At 43.4% G+C, this 20,712-nt stretch overlaps 2 protein-coding genes across 2 annotated transcripts in view; both read left to right on the top strand.

The window, feature by feature from the left end:
* CAMTA1 (calmodulin binding transcription activator 1) overlaps positions 1 to 17,427 on the top strand; it is a 336,801-nt gene extending 319,374 nt beyond the window's left edge. The window contains exons 22-23 of the mRNA XM_009333436.1: positions 3,989 to 4,019; positions 13,929 to 17,427. Coding sequence (XP_009331711.1) covers positions 3,989 to 4,019; positions 13,929 to 13,961 — 64 coding nt within the window. The 3' untranslated portion in view covers positions 13,962 to 17,427. The remainder of the gene's footprint in view (positions 1 to 3,988; positions 4,020 to 13,928) is intronic.
* Positions 17,428 to 17,727: 300 nt separating this feature from the next.
* VAMP3 (vesicle-associated membrane protein 3) overlaps positions 17,728 to 20,712 on the top strand; it is a 7,679-nt gene continuing 4,694 nt past the window's right edge. Inside the window, exon 1 of the mRNA XM_009333506.1 lies at positions 17,728 to 18,218. Within this exon, the coding sequence (XP_009331781.1) occupies positions 17,728 to 18,218 (491 nt within the window). The remainder of the gene's footprint in view (positions 18,219 to 20,712) is intronic.

Genomic DNA, 20,712 nt, shown 5'->3' with positions numbered 1-20,712 from the left:
GCGGAGGCTCAGAACTTCTGTATCCTCTCAGATCTGTTTGAGATCCAGGCAGTCCCTGGGGAAGCCACGTGCCCGCTTCCATCCGTGGAGGCTCTGGGGTCAACCTGCCAGCAGCTCTTAACAGCTGACTCTCACACACAAGCCCAGAGAATACCTCCCGACTAGCTGTATCACTGGGTTTCCCACTGATGTCCAGGATGCGCCATGCACTTCAGCCACACTCAGTTAAGTCTCTAGCTGTTGAGTAACCTAGACTCTCCAGGGCTTAAATTGCCCATGAATCCAGCAGTTTTTCTTGTCTTCAGCTCGTTGCCTTCCTCTTTCTCAGCATCTCCTGTTTCCTTTGTAGAGTGAGACCCTACTCATTTGCATCACTGAAGTTTGCAGGCAAGACCCTTCCCTTTGCCCGTAGTCAACCTATTCTCTCTTCAGCAGCGTCGTCGATGCTGCTGTGCATCTCTGGGAGACAGGTTTAGGCCTTGGGTATTTATAGACAGGAAATAAAAAGAAGCGGGGGGGGGATCCATTGTCAGTAGGCTTTCTCTGGCTTATGTCACACTGTGCAGTACTTGAATTTCTGCAACGATGCAGTCCTGTCTGTGTCCATAAGCACTTTGTTAGCGGTTGTGGTTACTTGGGAATTTGTCCATGGTTCTTGGCTAGGATGCAACAAAAGAAAAAAGTAACTTATTTCCACTGAAGATGTTAACTGTGTTTCAAAACTGCCTTGCTTTTCCCTCTGAAATAAAAACGATCACACGTTCATGGTCATGTACTTTCTCCAAGCAATCATAAGGGTTTAAAACTGTTAGTGTGACTAATACTAATAATTGACACAAATTTTAGCCAGGAGCATTCTGGCATTGGCAAATGCTAAAAATAAAAGCAAGGCTTACCAAAATGACAAAATCAGCATTTAGAAGCTACTTGAAAAAGGCATACATTTACCAGCCTACTAGATTTACAGAGCTGTTTAGAAATGTGACAAGTTTGGGCCTTTTTCCCTGTATTTCTCCTGCTTGCCAAAAAAGCTCTAGCAAGCAGTTGCGAAGAAAGACGTTTTCCAAAACACTTTGTGCTCTGTGCACTTAGGCTGCATCTGTGATCCTGGGATCACACTGTGGGGAGTATCTCACGGACCCTCAGACTCTCCTGGCTGCCGGTACCTTACAGAGACGTCTGGTCCCCATGCTTGCTTGTGCTCACTGAAGAACAACACACAAATCAGGTTCTTAGAGCTTTATTACCACACAGGATTTTGGAGACAAACAGATTGAAGTCTCCTGCTTGTGTAAACAACTGCAAGGGCAAAGCATAATACTGGAAATGATACAGATCTACTTACTAAAACAGAGCTTCACTTGCTTCAGCACCTCAGCTGACTCAGGCTGACCCGTTTGCTTTGCTTCTTCACACACACACACACACACACACACACACACACACACACACACACACACACACACACACACACACACACACACACACACACACACACACACACACACACACACACACACACACACACACACACACACACACACACACACACACACACACACACACACACACACACACACACACACACACACACACACACCCACCCCGCCCCAGGGGGGAGATCTATGCGCTTTCCCCAGCACAGCCATATCCTGGTGAGACCACCCGCATTCATTCTTTCCCAAGCTTGGCTCAGCACCCCCCTTTCTGAGCTGCCCTGTTCGTGGTGCATGTACACTGGGGTACCAGGTAGAAGATGAGGGAATTGCTTCCTTCTCATCTGCTCTTCTTCAAGCTTTCTGAATTTTCTGTGTCTTAATAATTGCATTTATTCCTCACTGCTTGACTTTTTTTGCTTACCTTTTTCTAAGGATAGAGTAATGAAACTTAGGATGTTAAGTGAGTTTAAAACCATCTCTATATAAGCCTCCTAATTATATCCATTCAGTCTACTGTGCATCCCATGTAACGCTCGCACAGGATACTGCTGATGATGATGTGACTGGTACTTAGGCTAACAGCCCCACACACTGTTTCAGGAGTACTGCTTGTTGGAATCCCATCACAGACTCCTCTTGAAATGCTCAAAATTAGCACACTGCTGCTATAAACAAGAAATCAAGAAAGCCTCAGGCTCTGCAAAGAAATATTTCAGCCATCCAAGCTCCTGAACACCCAGGGGCAAGCCATAACAATGAACATCTAATGTTATTTAATGCTCTGTAGCGTAAAAATAGCACTATGGAGCCACTTGTTAAACCACAGTGCCTTGTCAGTACAAGGGATAGAAATGACAGATATTTTGGGAGAATCTGAGAGAGTGAGAGAAAAGAGAGCATGCACAGGAACATCAAAGAAACATGATCTTGTAGCAGATTTCTGTTAGCTGATAAGACAGAGTTAGGGGAGGAGGCTGTAAAAGCCACTTGCAGTCTGTCATAAGGATAGTGAGCTAAGTGAAAAGGCAGTAAATTCTTGAAGTTCAGAAATTCAACCTTAAAAAAAATGAAACTGTTTAACCTAGGTTTTTGTCCACAAGCAGATTCTGTTGCTGGGCCAATAAATTACTCTTAAGAGCTTATTCTGTAGCCTTTAGGCAAGCTTTACTCAGGCTTTCCCCTAGCAACCATGTGGTTGGTTGTTTTTTTCCTATTTTAAATTGATCAAAGTGTACTTTAAGCCAACGATGAGAACTCTTTCTCTGCTAGCATTCAGAACAGCTTAAATGGTTGTCTTGTCCTGTTTTGCCTATTAGCTTTTTGGCGCAAAGGCTCAGTAGTGCAAACATGATTCCTATCAGCTTGAGGATCCAAGGTGCATAGGCGTGTTGGTCTTGTGTTTTCTCTCTCCTGAACTTATGCTTGTTGCCTGATCAGACAGTATTTCAGATGTTTTGTGAGAGTTAACGAGAGAGGTTCTGCAGTTGGAGCTCTCTCGGTAATGGATGCATAGACGTCAATGAAAATCAGAAAAGAAATGTAAGTTTTGGTCAAATGTATTCTTAGAGAAGATATGGGAGCTCTAGTAGCTGAATATTGTCAGGTGTCATGGAGATAAAAGTGGTCATTCATCAGCAGCAGTCATTCTGATGGTCAGACATGTATTGTTTCCTTTTGACTTTGGGGAAAAAAAAACCTTATTTATCCATCTGTTGTCATATTTTCAAAAATCTGGTGAAAAACATGCATCAGCCATAACATGGTATCAACATGACTTGTCACAGAAGTGTTGTTTGCGAATAAGAAACAGAAACTTCCTGGCCTCCCAGGAGAGCTTTGCCCGTCTTCCAGTGGTGCCTGGACCTGTCAGCTGGCCCTTGACTAACTTTCAACCTAAAACTTGCCATTACACCTACTGTGAGTTGAGCTGTCTCCTGGCACACTGTCCTGTGTGAGGCAGAATTAAGGGTTTGCGTATTCAATGGTTTTGGAAAGACTCCACCTACTCAGGGATCCCCAGATATGACACATCTAGAGCTGCAAAGGAGATCCGAGAGCTCCGAAGTGGGTTTGGGTTTGCTGAGCTGAATCCATATATGGTCCATACAGTCAGCTTTCAGTGGGAAGGTAACCCCCTATTTCCTATTCTTTCTCCAATTCTTAGGAAAATGTTACTCTTCTGAGAGGTATCTACACCATTGCTAGGCTGTGATTATGATCTGCAGTGGTTTTTATGGAGTAGCATTTGGAATGAGATAGAAAGCAGACGATTGCTGCAAGAGAAGGCAGGATACAGCTAGAAGTGCCACAGGGATGACAGTATCGCGTTTACTTTACTTGCTTATTGCTTCCTGCCCTAAAACACCTAAACACGGGACTGCTCTTCTCTGGTAAAGAGGAGGAGTCCGGTAGGCAGGAGTGGGAAGGGTTCTTTCTCTCCAGGCAAGCAGAAGTGTTGTCTCCTCCTCACTGAAGTGAAGCTCTTGGTAAGGTATGGTTATTGCCATGTGTGTGCTAATAGCTTTTTGGTATTGTTTTGCAATCTGAAGCCCACTGGTGGACCATAGGCTGTACAAAAGGGTGAGTGTAGCTGCCTGCTAGCCAGTTCCTCTCTTCCATTTTAAATATTTTTGCTTTCTGCTTGCTTGCATGGGGCTGCAGTCGAGATATGCCAGTAAGTTTCACCTCCATTAATTATATAAAACAGAATCCTTATAAACTAACCCTACTGCAATGACTAACACTGCTGCTTTTATAACAGGACAGAGCTCTGCAGTAGATGTTACCAATGCATGAATGTGTGAAAAAGGACATGTATATTCATCATGGGCATGCTTAGGCGGCGTTGTCGGTGGGATATTTTTTCAGTATCCAAAATGGCTGTTAGTAGACTTTGGAACTTGACGGGGTCTGCACTCACACACACTCAGTGAGTAACGATGTCCTTTGTCATGGGACTGCGGCAGCATTCAGGCTAGATTGTAGGAAGCTGCAGTACAGATGCAGCCTACTCTAGATGAGTATTTGTTTCTGCCCGAGCCAGAGAGAAGCAGAAGAGCTCTTCACACTGCTTTTTATTCCCTAAGGTGGTTAAGCACCAATGCTTATCTTCTAGAAGTTGGTCTTCGGTAAGTTACACGTCTGGTTACCTTACTAGGGCCAGCTTTTTGACAACTGCTTCTCTCAGCTGTTAATCTACGTAGTGGGAAAGAAGACAAAAAAACTGAAATGAAGACGCTATAACTGCGTTATAGTAAGTGCCAAGTGAGCTTCTGTTGGGAGTCTCATTCTCGCCTTTATGCTCAGTCACATTAGCAGGCTGGTCTGCTACCCGACAGCAGGGTGGGAATATGCCAAAGCGTTCCCATAGCAGGTCACAGTCCCTGTACAAGCAGGGAACGCTGTGGCTTTCAAGGCACATGCCTGAGTTGTCAGCCTGACTGCTCAGTACCATCTTGCATTTGAGAGGTTGTAGGACAGCAGGGTTTTTGTCAAAAACTGCAGTTGGAAATAATACCATTTGTGTGCTTATTACTACTCCCTTCAACAAGGGAGGAGAGGCAGAGGGAGGGGTGACCTGGACTCCTGCTTCCACGTAACATTCAGAAAAGAAAACTGAATTGTTGATTATGGTGTTTTACTGACTTTGAATTGCAGAGATGATTTTTATGACTTAGGAGTGAGAGTATGAATTGGGCTTAAGCATGCTGGAGGCAGTTATTTGTTTAACTATTGAGCCTAACAAAGAAGCAATAGCTAATGACGTTTCTTTCCAAACGATGACTATTGTGCTACCATTTTTTCTTGGGTACCCTCAGTTTTTTACAAGTAACAGTTTGGGTTCTTTAGTAATGACAAATGAAGTAAGAAGTGGATGAAATGGGGACAAAGGCCCAGATGTGCCTTAACTGTTTAAGTGCTGCTTTCATGGATCTTGCCCCGATGGAGGAAGAGAATCGTTACTCCTGATTGCAGAGACACCAACACTGTGAAGGTGTTAGCTGGAAAACTATAGCTCCAGGTCTCAGCACGTATGGTAATGTGCTTTACAACTAACACAAGTTAATTCAAGAACCGTGTAAAAATAGCTTGTATTCTTATAATGATGGACTGACTGGGTGACTTGTTTTTACTAATCTGATGCTTTGTGTATAACTAGGGCTGGTAATTTTTGGTCTACAGTTGGGTGTCTGGTTTCAAAAGCCTCTTGAAGAAAAAAAACACAATTTGTTTTAGAAAAATAAAATTCACCGTAAGGAACTTTAAAAAAAAAAAAAGTCATTCTGATTAGATAATTCGACCTTCCTCTGTTGTAAGGATATAAGTAAGTGTCTACTTTTATGCGAAAAAACATTGGCAAGTTTAACCATCTTTAATCTTGGGGTCAGTTACCATATCCATGGGACAGTAATGAATGCTGCAGACAAATGACAACACTTTATTTAGCAGCCAATAGAGCAGTACGCTGCAGGGCAGAGCTGGCTGGGCCTGGGGCTGGCTCAACAGCACGCTTTCCCTCCCTGGCAGGCGGTGTCCTGACCTCCTTCCTCCTGCCCCGAGATGGGCCTGAGCAAGGAGCTGCAGCTCCTCAGTCCCTGCCATGAAGCGTGTGTCTGTTGCGTCAGGAACCCTTGAACTCTGTGGTGTGCAAGTGTGGAGCCAGCCTTGCAGCCACCAAAAACACTTTGGGTCATGGGACAGAGAAGGCTGAGCTGCAGGGCCCATGCCAACCAGAACGGTGGATGCACCCACTCTGTCTTTTCTCTGAGCAAAAGCCGAATGCTACAGTTCTGTCGAGAGTGTGAAGCCCTTTCAAAAGCAGCAGAATTGGAAGAAACTGGTGTGAGATGGGAGTTGCAGGAAGAGACAGAGCAAATGTTTTTCTCCCTGCACTGCCTCAGACTCATTCTGCAGCAGGGGGCTTACTGGTGAGGCCTGTTCTCTAACACTACCTGGAGATAATTGGGGGTCTCCCAGTCTTTCCTGGTTTTGTCTGGGTAGCCGTGGACCATGTCCCACACTGTAAGAAAAAGGACTAGCTTGCATGTCTGCAGCTAGATGCTACTATGCTCAAAATACATTCCTGCCTCCAGCCACTCCTATTTTTGCAGTTTTGGTGCTTTCTTCTTAGTCTTCCTCCTCTCCAGAGAATTCCTGCTTAACTGATTCGGCTGGCTGCGTGCAGGCATGCCAGCACAGTTCCTGCTGTGCCCTGCTCTCCGGGGCACAGTCTCTGTGCTGCGTTCTCCCCTAGCAGCACTGTGTGTAACTTTTGCATGCCAGACAGGAGGGGATATGTTTTAAGACCTTTGTTCTATGAATAAGAAAAATAATTTAAACTTAAAATGTGCATACCAAAGTGGGCCAGTTGGATTCAAAACTGAAAAGAATGTGCAGCATACAACTTGAACATAGAATAATAAAGCAATTGTGCTATTGTGCTTTTCCATTCAACGCTGGGATTCCTACCTGAGAGAGCAGATGCATGCTGCAATCTCAAGATAGACTAAAATTGACCTGTGTTGCGTGGTCAGTGCACTAGTAGAGGGGACTGTAAAGAGGAGCAAGTGCGGGGTCCCGGTCCACAGCTAGTGCATAGCTCCCTGGACTTGAGTGAAGCTGGGGAAGCCACCCCTGAGGGCATGCTCTGCAGATGCTGTATGGCGATTCTGCTCTAGGTGCAGCTGAGAGGCTGGTCATCAGTATTGGAGGAGAAATAGTTGTTGCACTTTAAGGCTTTGTGTATGTAACAGTGTATGAGAAATTAGCAGGAAGCAGATTCTGGAAGTTTAGTAGCATTTGCAGGTTTTGCCTTGAATGGCAAGTGTTATGGGATTGATCGGGAAATTGGAGAGTTCTCTGCTTATCTGGAAAAAACAAGCTGTGAACCATCACAAAATGTATTAGCTGCTGTTCTGCCAGAATAAGTCTGTTACAGCAAATGATTCTTTGATGCTTTGCATTCTGATAGCAGCCTACGTGCATATGCTGCTGGCATGCATGCACATAAGAAAAGTATTTCTGGGCCTTCCGATGTGCACAAGCTGACATGTCCATATATGGTGAAGGATGCATGCAAACATATGTCTGTAATATACAAATTGGATGTATTCTGTACACTGACACTGCACTTATGTAGTCTGCGTGTGCAGATAAATGATCACAGCATTTGCCTCCATGTCCTCTTTTCAAATTTATTTCATTAATTTTTCTGGATTTATTTGGGTTACATTACACCAGGATCAGTAAAGAGGGAGAGCCGGGAGATTTTATTGACCAACTTATGTGAGACAAAACATGCTATCTTTCTGCAGTAGAAATTAAAGACTTTCTAGGGAGGGAAATCCAGTTACTATTGCTTTTAAGTAATAGTTTTCATCTCAGGGGAACCCGTTCCGGTGGACAGATTTCAGCTAATCACAGTGCCTGCTACACAAATGTTTCCCTGCTCATCGGTTAAACCATCCGCTGTAGCCTCCTGTGAAGGAGAGCTTTGCTTGAAGTCCAGATATAGGACATGAACAAAAATACACGACTGCTTGAACTGTGACCCTATCTGCTGTGCTCTTGGTAGGCAGGTGATCTGGAGCAGATCACAAGGAGCAAATCTTTTCACATCATTAGGGTAGCCGATCACTTTCTGCCTACAGCAAAACTTCTGTCCTCTCTGGGGCAGAGCAAGTGCACTTGTTATCTCTGATCATGAGTAATAAAGAATGTATTCGTTCATGGCATCTTTCGTTTAAAAATAGATCCCCTTATCCCCACCCTATTTCTTAACGGTTTGATTAAATGCTGCTCTCCGGTTTGGGGAGTGTGCATGTGACACCTGAAGTCAGTTCCTCTGGGTAAGTACAACTTTATTTCATACCTGAATAAACATCATCTACTCTATTTTGTTGTTCTTTGCATACCCTTCCCTCTTATGGCATTTCAGCAGCAAACCCTTTCCTACTCCCGTGTACCTAGGACTTGTATTTTTTGTGTTTTTAATATGTGCTATGCAGCAGCCATTGCATTTAAGTACCCGGGTTCTTACGTCTCTTAGGAAGATTGAGAATGGGGGAAAATTTTAAGGGGTTGAAAAGTCCTGTTTGTTCTAGTTCAGGACAATGTGAGAAAATGTCATATTGGGATATGCGTCACTGTACCTGCAACAAAAGTTTTCAAAGTAATTTCTTTTCTAATTTACCTCTTGCAGGGGCTGAATGTATTTGGAGCTCAAATGTGTGTGTTAAATCGCAGACCGCGTGCTCTGGGGTGTCATTCTTATTGGGCCTTTCTGTCTTTTTTGTTTTGCTGCCCAAATGAGATATCTGGAAAAAGGCAAGAGCTCCCCTTTCTTAAATGTCCCACAGGCCATTTCAGCTGTCAGAGCAACAGGTAACTCGCCAGACAGCCTTCTCTGGCTCCTGCACCCTGTCCTTTTTACTGATCGTCAGCATTCAGATTCATTAAACATTTCCCTGGCTGGGCATTATGGAGTAAATTTGATGAAGCAGCTTTGTGTTACGCTTTACCCATGAAGCCATCGTTTGCTGTAACTTTTTCTAAGTAGGCCTAATTCATTTGCTGACATACTCCCATACAAGACTGGGGAGGGCACGTGGGGAGAGGAGCTGCTGCTCGCTTATGGGGCTGTTGCTTTCTACATCGCTTCAGCACGTAATGATGCAACCTCCTGTATGGTGACCAAGTAAGTAACACAGTTTGAAGGGCAGAAGCTTTGTCTGGCTGGAGCAATCTGGGAACCGGGACATAGCTCCCGAGTGTCAGGGTTCAAAGCTCACAGTTGAATCATCTTTTCCCTTGCAGTGCGTCAGCACCACGGCTGTGATTCACACACCTTACCAGTGGTCATCTCTATTGCACGTGCTTTTTTCCGTCCATCTGCTCTTCAGCAATTGCTGAGGGAATGACTTTGTACCTTAGAGGCAAATGACTTGTACCTTAGAGGCGCTTACTGTCTAGAGGAAATGTAATTTGAGGAGGTTTTTGTTGAAGGCTTCACCAGTGCAAAGCCAAATTTATGGTCCTTGCAGTCCTGTGCATGGTTTCAATGGCTGCTGAAGTAGGATGGTACTTCTTGTTTGGAGTCTTGCAACAGCCAGAGCCTGTTACCCTTTCTGGTGCGCTCTGGCTTGCAGCTGTGTGTCACTTGAACTGTCCTCACTTCCAGTCCCCATGCAGCTGGAGGCACTTCCAGAAGTGATCCAAACCAGCGTGCCTGTGCCTGTAGACCTCTGGAGAGGTTTGCACACCATCCATCAGCACGTGGCCTGCTGGTATTACTTGCTTTCAGCGCTCTCATTTTTTCTGTTATTTAAAGGGGGCGGGGGGGAAAGGTCTCACTGTAAGTCTGCCAAACTGGATTGAAACCTCTTGTCTAAGAACATCCTGTCTGCTGTACCGTTGTATAAATTCCAGTAGTGTTCTTCTTCTTAGAGCAGTTTATTAATGCTTGTAACTGGAAATGCTACACTTTGGCCCTCTTCCCCTGCCTGAATTTAAAAGTGGAAAAATAAGAACAAAAGAAGGTTGCCTTCTAGCATGAAGGCAATACTATATTGTTCACTTAAAAGCTCTCCTAGCAGCACTTACTCAGTGGATTTCTATTTTCAAGGGTCCTAATTTGTCCAAAATTCTTCCCTGATCAAACTGTATTTTTAACTGCATTTGAAAATTTAGAGGGTTTATTACACCGAGCATTAATGAAGAGGAAATACCAGCCCCACACTCATGTTGACACTTTACATTGTTGTAACAAAATCAAATCAAAGTACCACTGAGTAAGGAACTTACTCAAAAAGAAAAGTGTTAAATGAGGACTGAAAGGACTTTTAAGACACAGGAAAGGCTGCAGTATGGACTATCCAATAAAGAATTAATTGGTTGAAAACAGTTTTAGGTTCTCTTGATAAAGCAATTCAGAGGCTTGTTTAAGAACAGTTAGTTTAAATGATGAAGTAAATGGATTACCTTCGTCTGGTATCTAGCTTGATGCGTACAGTGGTTCTGGCACTTCATGTTTAGCCCTGGTTTGGGGAAGAAGCAGGGCATTCACAACAACACTTCAGTGCTTCCCAAGTGTTGGTCTGGCCATGGATTCGCTCGATTATTGGTAGCAGTTAGAGGTACTTCAATTCCACTCTGGCTGTGCTATGCTGCAGATCCCACAGCTGAGCAGGGCTGCCTCGAGCCTGCTGCCAGGAGAGGGGAGAACTTCTCTGGCCTCTCAGTGCCAGCTCTTCTGAGCGACGAGGAGAGCTTGTCAGCTGCAGACTGCAGGTCTTCATACCTATTGGGCAGTGTATTACACAAATAAAGGACTTGCAGTACCTACCTGCACTCCCATTTTTAAGGTAACACATGCACAATTATGTATACTGAACACAGAGGTTAGTTGAATTAAAAAAATGTGGTAGCTTAATAAAGTTGGATGGTCATCATCTCGAAGCTTAAGTTTATAAATGCTGTGGAATACAGGGTTTGTTTTAAGCCATTACGTACTAAACAGCATCTTGCAGTAAAGTACCCATGACAAATTTCAAAGTCTGTAACTTTGCTGTAGAGAAATTCTGTACTAGTGTGTGCTTGTGTTTTTAAGCAGTAATTATTGTTGCACTTACAACATTTTTATAAGCCTGAGAATCTGTAAACCAATGTAAAGTACACTTGACCAAGGAAGAGTGGTGCATATTTCTGAATAGGATCTGTACTAGTGCAAATGTTGAGTGCTGTGGTAATTAACTTCCATTGGCATGTGTGTTCCTGTTAAACAGATTCAATAGGTCTGCACCAGTACAGATACTGCATGCTGTAGGTTGAAGTTTGCAGCAAAGCATGTCTTGCATTCTTCCAGCAAAAGTGCTTTGTTAGTATAGTCCTTGCATGTTGAAGTGCTAAACTAAGGTATAGCATGTCTCAGTGAAAGAGCCACCAGCTTATCTAATGTGCATGTTCTCAGCAAGAGATCTATAATAACAGGTCAATTTTACATTACAGTACTGAAGTGCAACAGAAAACATTTGGAAGTTGCACTGCAGATCATGCATTAATAGATGGTTTCTTGAATGTAGTTAATGTAAGCCTTAAAAATTGCCTAGTGCACAGAGGCACACCACGTTTTTCTAGCACAGCAGTGCTCTTGGCTCACCTGCTTCTAAGCGGTGCAGTAGTAGAAATACTAGTAATACTTTCAAGGGAGAGGCTGCTTTTCTGCTGCAAGAAAAGAAAGAAAACTAAATATACTGAAGATGGTCAATTTGTCATTTGTGAGCATTTTCAGTTCACTGTACCAGTCTTCCTGTTTCCTATAATGAAAAGATGATCTGGACTTACCCAGCAGGTAGCACCATAATACAGCATCACCCACTGGGGACGAGCAGAGACTTGCTGCTGCCTTCTGTGCAGTGCCGAAGCCCCCGCTCCCCTGATGTCAGCAGGGTCTTTTAGACACCAGCTTGCATAGAGCCAAAATTTTCCTGTAGAAAATGTCTTGTGAAGTTGTAGCAGGCATTTAGACTCAGCACAGCACTACCCAAGTAGGAATTCAGAACTGGTGGTGCCGCTTGCTGCCTTGCCCCTTCCTCAGCCAGAGGATCAGAGCACTTGGCATCTGGGAGAGCTGTACTGAGGCACCCCTCTGCCAGACTTGGATTTCAGAGGAGTGCCGTGGCCCCTTGGATGTAGGTCTTCAGGCACTGAAAACGGCACATGCATTTGGACTGGCAGAGCCCTCTGTCTTTCCATATGTGATATTCTCAAACAGTTTGGTGGAATTAAGGTAATTAGCAAAGGTCTGACCTGCATATTGGTTAGTGTGATTTACTCATTGACTCCTGTTTCCCCTAGTTTCACAAATGAAGAGAACGCCTATGAGTGCTAGAGCTTTGAGTCAGCTAAAACAAAGAGTTAAAAGCAGCTAGCTCCCTTTTGACTGTGATTCTGAGTAATAATACGTGCAGAAAAGTTAATAAATGAAACGGTGAAATGGAGGTGTATTTATAGAGGTCAGTTTATAGCCTTCATTGTATCCTTCTATTAGCAGGCTGGTGCGAGAGCCAAAAGAGGATGTGTGAGTGGAAGTCTACATGGAGAAGCAACAGACTGGCATTGCTGCTGCTTAGCTCTCCCAACACCTTTTACTATCTATATTTACTCAGGCTTTGTTAAATCCATTCCCTCTTAGTTGGATTCGGTTACACACTTGCAGCTCTGACGCAATTCTTTGTACCATACCTTTGTTATTTGTCCTTTCAAGTTTTTGCTACATCAGTTGGGCATGTACATACTTCGCTAAATCACTTAATTTAGGCGGTGTTCTACTCCTTTTTGGGGTGGTCCTCCCCTCGCAGTAGCAGAGGAAAGACATGTGGAGGCAAGTGGCAAAGGGATTGCACTGCGGAAAGGAGCTCCCTGCAAAAGGAGGCAGAGCTAAGCTGCCACAAGCTCAGCTGGGCACCTGCCTTCGGGTTTAGGGGCAGCACGGGAAGTCCCTATGGATTTGTTTTGGCTCCTTTGCAGGAAGCCTTCACTGATACACAGCCAGTTTGTCAGCCTGAGCAGAGGATTGCTGCTACTCCAGCACCGATGCAGAATTCAGCTTTCTTTGATGGAATTGAAATTATTCCCTTCTGTTCATCCTTTTAATTTAATTTTTAATTATTTCAGCTTTCAGTGATGATTTAGTTCTTATGCTGACAAGTGCTAGAGGAGGTAATGTATTGCATGTATTTTAAAGAGCTGAGAACTGAAGCATCAGGCCACATCTAGGGAAAGTGACTCTTCCACATTGTAGGTTCATCTCCCTTGGCACGCAGCGTCCTCCACTGCTGGCTGGGAAAAAACATGAATCTACTACCAACAGCATGCTAGAAAATACAGCTATTAGAAGCTGGAATAAGTGTGAAGTTGGAATAAGTGTGAAGTAAATTATCTTTCTTCACACCCATACCAGTTCCTTCTACTCGCATATAAACACTTTCTTACGTGAGATTCTGTATCAACATCAAGCTTCCCTTGCAAGTATGACTTGACTGATTTTTTCCCCTACTGGGCCGGGCACAGCATCAAATTGTTGCCGCTTCAGCGTTGTATGGAGAAAAGAGGTCAACGCTGAAAAGCCCCTTTGCCAGAACAGCTGGACTAGCAGGCAGCTGCAAAATCAGTAATGAACAGCAGTCCAAAAAACTTCCAAGCGATTAAATAGGCCGATACCAGAACGAAGTCCAGCTGTAGTTACAAATATCAGGAAGAAACAGTAGCTGGAAATAAGTGTATCCTTCCAAATGTGTTTGTCTTGGATTTCTAGCAGCCCATTCTTGCGCTTCCAACTGTTTGTGGTGTCAGGAATGTATTACCCTCCTGTCATTTCTCTGGGAGCTGGCTCTTTTCCACGGGAGATTAGAATGAGGAATCATTTTGATTTTTCTGTCTGGAAAGAGATATGCAATAGAAGTGTTATATAGCTCCTCTTTGTTTTTTCAGAGTGAAAGAATTGAAAAAGGCCAAGGAACTTGAAGATACGCAGCAGCATCCCGTAGCAATGTGACATTGCTTTTCAGACTGTTTTCATTTTCTGTTTTTAGCAGAGACATGCAACAACAACAACAAAAATACCCACTGCAGTTCTGGAAATACCAGCTGCAGGATTTTAACAGTAATGTTTTGGTCATTGCATTTGCACTTTCATGGACAACTTTTAATTTGTTCAGCAAGACATCTTGGAACTCAATCTTCTGTTGGATCATGGGGAAAACAAAAGACACCAGGAGGAAATTGTGAGTTGCTTCATTCTCCGAGAAGGAAGAAGCGATTAATTATCCTTTTCATATAGGGCTGTATTAAACAACATGTGGAACTGTACAAATATTATACCAAAAATATTGTTAAGAAAAGGTGGGAATGCACAAGCAACGCAAGAATGCTGTTCCTGCGCCTATCGGTCATCTCCAAGAAACTGAAGCTTTGAGAGTCTCAGTGGAGGGGCTTAGATCAGTACATCTTTATTGGGTCCATGCATCCTCATTTCCTTCGCACCTCTGTCCTTTGTGTTTGATTTAAATCTCTACAGCACACTTAATGCAACTTTTTAAATCTGCAGGTTTTTAATACATCCCGTGGGAACTTACAGAAGGGGTTGGTGTATGAGATAAACGGGTAATGCATGAGGAATGGAGAGAGCAGCTTAAGCAAGTTTTAAAAAGTTTTTTTGGTATTTTTACTAGAACCTGCAAACATATCAATTGTCATGTACTTTCTCTCATATTCAGCACTTTATTTTCTAGCCTTACTTTCATGTACTATTATTTCAATTAAGTTCTTAAAATAATCTGTAAAACGTGTAGCTTTTTATCTTAAGTACTTGTCAATCCTCTTGTCATTTTGCAGTCTCACATACATATGTTGCCTGGACATTTTATACCACCTAAAGATCAGAGTGGTGCTGCATTCTGGCCAGTAAATTTCTTATTTTGGCTACTTCATCAAAATCTGGGCAGTTTCTGTATATATAGAAGGTAGAACTGGAAAATGAGAAAAAAATATTTGAAAGGGAATATATTGATTAATTACTAAATATTTTATTCACAAAGGGTCAATAACTTGGCAAGATAAAATTATTATTTGTATAGTTTTGTCTGAATGAACCAGAAGAGTGTGGATGTATTGTTTGTACATATTGTATATATTAAAACAAAGAGATATGTGCATGAACTCAAGAAAAAGAAATGAACAAAGCAAAGCATTAGTGGCTATGGTCTGTAAAATGAAACAAAAACTTTATTTCACTATAAGAAACTTTATTTTAAATGTTCTTTAGAAGAACATTTTTGCTAAAGCATGACTAAATGGCAAAAAAGAGCTACTGTATTTAGACTTAGGAAAAAAAGGCAGAGCAACATTACTTTAAAAAAAAAAAAAAAGAAAAAAAAGGATATGTTTACATTTGATTTTGGCTACCAGGAGTTTGGTTTGGTTGGATTTAATTTATTTATTCCTTCCTTCCTTATTTTTTCCCCCGTCTTTTTTTTTTTTTTTTTGCCAATGGTGCCAAGTAATGTGAATGCTAATATTGCTTAAGAAAATTAAGTTACTTTTGCAAAGCAGATAATCATAAGAGTACAAAAACCGTATCTAGCTTAACACCATACACTCACTCCAATAAAGAACACTTAGAATGAACATAAAATGAAAAAAAAAAAAAAGAAATAGTATGAAAGTAGAAAAATATGTTTCACATTTTCATATCTCCTGCTGGAAGTCAGAAAATGTAATAAAAATTGCACAAAAAATTTTAAAAAATTAAGTAAAACTTAAAAAAAGATGCAAACTGATCTTGTAGGGGTGTCATGGTATATTGCTATTTCCACATAGTGAGGAGCCAAAGAAATTAGATTTTTTTAAATTGAACTACTAATTTAAAACTGTCACAAATTCTCGACAACGGGAACCAGGTTCTGATCTTTATTACACAGGAATGTAAGGGAGGAAACTCCTGAAGTCTGTGTCGTTACCGTGAGTTATGTACATGCGTCTGAGATCAGAAACTGCTCCTGTGTGTTTGTTTTGCTTGTGGCAGTTTAAAATTTCTGAATGGACTGGTGTAAATTTGAGATTGTTAGTTTTGGAATAGTTGTTCTTGCTTGATCCCGGCCACCAACTGCAATGTTTAAACACAAGGCTTGTTGTGAAGCCTAAAAATATTCACATGTAAGAAGCTTTTAAACTGGTGTCTTTAAAAGAAGAGTAAAAACAAAGATTGTGGCAAAAAAACTGGGGTCAGTGCTCTTGGTGCCTTTTCTATAATTGTACCTGTTTTTAATTACTTCTTTTCACTGCCAGCATTGAATTAACAGTAGATGTGCTATAGCTCATTATCAGAATTCTCTTGTACATTTCTGAACTGCTGCTTTATGACCTGATTCAATCTAAAAAAAAAAGGGAAAAAAGAAAAACAAATGGCGTGGCGCTCACACTGTGCCTGTGGGCAGCCTCATAGCCTCAATTTACTGTATGGAATTGGGACCTTAACCATTAAATTTTTCTCTCACACAAAAACAGAACAGGAGACGCCGAAGAGACTCCTTTGGAATGAATTGGAAATGCTCTGTATTAATACTGGAAGAACTCTGACATTTTGAAACCGAAATGTTGCTCCCATTAACTGATATGTGACAATATAGAATTGACCTTTTCCTAACAAGAGTAGTGACCTCAGTGGAAATGTTTAACTCCCTGTCTTTCCAGAAAATGATTCAGTAATATACAGAGCTATTTCAAATTACTCTTCCAGATCCATGGGCCTGGTGGTGTATCTACTAATCTAGATCCTGCTTCAGCCAAACGTTTAAGCATGTACTTGCTGTTAAACATGCAAGCAATTCCACGGGCGCAACAGAACTACTTGCATGCTTTAAGCCGAGTACAGCTTCTAAGTGCTTTGTTGTGTCGGGCTGTAACCCTTCAGTGTACCACTGGGGAGTTAGAAAGACTCCCCCCGCAGTGAAGTGATTCTGCTCACCCTTTTCTTGGTTGTGGAACTTACATTTTCACAGAAGATGAGTAAGTGCAGCTTTCCGGGAAAATTCGAATTCCCAAGTGCCAGGAGCCAGACCTTCTGTCTTCTGATAATGGAATTGCTCCTTTGTGAAACACATTTGACAGCAGTAATACTGTGTGAAAGAAATACAGAATATAACATGAACCCCCTCTCTGGTTGCACGCTTATGGCAGTTCCACACAATAGTTGGTGCCCAATGGGGGGTCCCCAAGACTTGCATGTAAAACTAGTATAGATGTCTTCTCTTTTGTAAGTTTTATTTTTGTAACCGTGCATGTAAAGCATCACTGAATCAATGGATCTGTTGAAGAACTCAGCTGCTGGAACCATGCAAAATGTTTTGAATTGCCCTTAAAATATGGAAAATGTTTTCTGAATGCTTTATATTCTTTCTGCTGTAAATTAAAAACAAAGAAAATTTCCCCATACAAAGTGTGCACCTTTTTTTAAACACGTCTCTTCCATCCTAGTTTAAAAGAATGATGTAGTCCTTTATTCACTGTAAGTAACCATGAAAAAAAAGTGGGTTTTTACATGACCTGCTTGTAAGTAGCATCTGGTTTCTTACAGGTTATAATCTGAACAGTCCACAGTCTACCCACTAGCAGGTGTGCGGCCCCTGGAGCATGGTGGGATTCACTAAAGGCAACAACACAGTCCCTGGATCTGCAGCCCTTTCTGCTGCTGTTTTCCAGTGTGTAACCTTCATCTGGTGTGTAAAGCGGCATGCTTGAGAGAAGCTATTTCTCGGGCAGCAAACTCGTCCAGGTGTCCTGCTGCAGTGTGCCGCTGCCCCATGGTGCTCTGCAGCTCCCCTGTGCAGCACTGCCAGCCCGGTCCTTCTCCAGTTCGGAGGCCAGCCCAGAGCTCCACAATGCTGATCTGCACTACCGGCTCAGACCTGAGGCCCTGCCGGCGGCTCCCATGCTGGCAGCTGCTAGACAAAACCTGTACACACCAGCCACCCTCTCTGTTTCTTCCCTGCAGGCCCTCGCCCCAAGCAGAAACTTTTCCTTTTTGAGTGTTGTCCACGTGCTTACAGCAGAAAGGAAAACTTTTAAAAACACAGATGCTGGGTACCCATCTACCCATAATATCCAAGCTTCAAATTACAGGTTTTGCCAAGATGACTGCAACTACACAAAAGCATTAGAAATCCAGTTGTCCTTAAAATACAAATTCTGCCCAGCTGCCGCTAGCAGCCTGGTTTGGTGGAAGTGAGTTTTGAAGGCAATATGCTGTAGTTTATCAAATTTGGAAACATTCTGTGAAATTATGTAAGGTGACATTTCTTTAAAAATTTCTTCACTGAAAGAGTGGTTAAACATTGGAACAGGCTGCCCAGGGAAGTGGTTGAGTCACCATCCCTGGAAGTATTTAAAAGACGTGTAGATGAGTTGCTTAGGAACATGGTTTAGTGGGCATGGTGGTGTTGGGTTGACGGCTGGACTTGATGATCTTAGAGGTCTCTTCCAATCTTAATGATTCTATGATTATGACATAATACTACATATTTGTAAATATTTCACCAGCCCTTACTTAGATGGCCTCAATTCTGATGAGGTTTTCTAGCACGACTTAAAGCACTTCTATATAATCGTATATACATGGCAGACACGTACTCATCTATGGACGACTAGCTTCTCCAAGATCAAATTATTTTCAGTGCCTCTTCAGTAGACAATCACTTTCAGGGCAGGGCATCTGGGCTTTTCATGAGAAACCATGCACACCTAGTAGGAGACTGCTAAATCCTACATTGTGCATAAAGCAGAGGCGAATCTTAGAAGAATTCAAGAGGCCTGCAGATGCAAAAATGTAAGAGGTCACACTTAATAACGCAGTAATACTAATAACTGAGACTTAACAGCGAACTATTGTACTGAACAGATACATGTTACATGAACCAACCCTCAATAATGCAAATTTTGTACCTGACTGCAAGGCTAGCCTAAGTAGGGAAAAACAGCTGTAATAGATTAATCATCTGGTCTGTGAGTGACTATGTTAGTAGTGTTATGAGTAAGTTCTTCCAAAACCCAGGACCACAACAGAAGATGAGATTTCATTAATAGAGTTTCTAGTGGACTACAGAGAAACAAGTTTAATTATGTTTCTCTTTAAGAATAAATCAGCATTTGACTCCACAGTTTGCTCACAGATACTTCCCTAATTTTCCATTTTATGTGCCTGTTAATTCCTGGGTTCCTTTAGCATCATGGTGGGTTGACCCTGGCCAGAAAGTAAGCATCAACCAGCTGGTTGCTCACTCCCCCACCTCCCCCTTCTCCCCAGCAGCACGGGGGACGAGAACTGGAAGAGCAAACGTGAGAAAAAAAATGCCTGGGGTGAAATAAAGACAGTTCAGTAAGTGAAGGGAAAAACAGAAAAGAACAAAAATAAGAACAAGTGATGCAAAGACAGTCACTCACTACCTCGCACCAGCCACCCAATACCTTGGAAAGACCACCACCATCCCACCCAGCTTTACTGCTGAGGATGCTGTCATCTGGTGCGGAATAGCCCTTCAGTCTGTTTGGCACAGCTGTCCCATCTGTGTCCCCTTCCAGCCTCTCACCCTCCCCCAGCCTACTCGCTGTGGGGGCAGCATGTGAAACGGAGAAGGCCTTGATGCTGTGCAAGCACTGTTCAGCAACAGCCAAAACATCAGCATGTTATCAACACTGTTTTGGTCACACATCAAAAAGACGGTGCTGTACAGCCTGCGATGAAGAACATCAACTTCATCCCAGCCAGGCCCAGTATAGGCATAAGCCTGCTAGGTCTCTGAGAAATGAGCCCAGGTGTACTTCTGGGCTTAGGTCATGTCAAGAGCCCTTCACAACCAGTGAGAGGGATAGGAACAAACCTACCTACCTTGGCAGGCCTTCACCCTTCAGCATCTTGCACTTGCCCTCAGGTGATGCAAGGCACATGCTGACACGATTATAAAAATAAAAAAAAGCATGCACACTTTTCCCACTGTATAACCACAATGAGATCTCAAAATCACCACATAGACCCAGCAGTTCAGGCCAAGTGTTTGCTAGTAAGGCAGTGTAATTGCACCACTTCTGAGGGTGCTACCACAGAGAACTGGGGTCACACACACAGGCAGCAGCCCTGAAATGTACACCAAGATGCATTAACTCACACAAGATGGCCAGAGGAGCAGGCCACATCCTGCCCAGAAGCTGGCTGAGAGCAAGTAGGGGGTGGGGGGTGTGTGTGTGTGTGTGTGTGCGTGCGCGTGCACGCGTGTGTGTGCACCCATGCACTACACATATGCACCGGTATCAACTATGTTGGCCTGTCCCACACACACAGGCAGGTGTAAGGGACACTGCAGAATAGCAGCACGGCAGGCCTCGCCAGAGCCCGGCACCACCCCCCGCCCCAGACACCCTCCCACCAGAAGAGCCGACACAGCACCAGCACCGAATCACTGCAGCGCAGGGGAGCCGGGGGAGCCGGGGGAGGGGGAGTCCTCTCCTCAAGTCTTCCCCGTCCCGCCCGCGCCTCAAGCCCGGCCCACCGGGTCCTGCCACGGTCGGGTCCAAGCCCACGTTCCCGCCCGCATCCTTCACGGGGCGGCCTGACCCCAGCTGCCTCATGTATTGCCACTTGTTAACACCTGCCTGCCCGGGGCCGGCTCCCCTCAGGGCACTGTGGGACTGAAACGGGAGTGGGGGGCGAGGGGTGCGGGAGACA

Source organism: Pygoscelis adeliae, unplaced genomic scaffold, assembly GCF_000699105.1.
Source record: "Pygoscelis adeliae isolate BGI_AS28 unplaced genomic scaffold, ASM69910v1 Scaffold370, whole genome shotgun sequence".
NCBI lineage: Eukaryota > Metazoa > Chordata > Aves > Sphenisciformes > Spheniscidae > Pygoscelis > Pygoscelis adeliae.
This window is presented reverse-complemented; position numbering and strand designations above follow the sequence as displayed.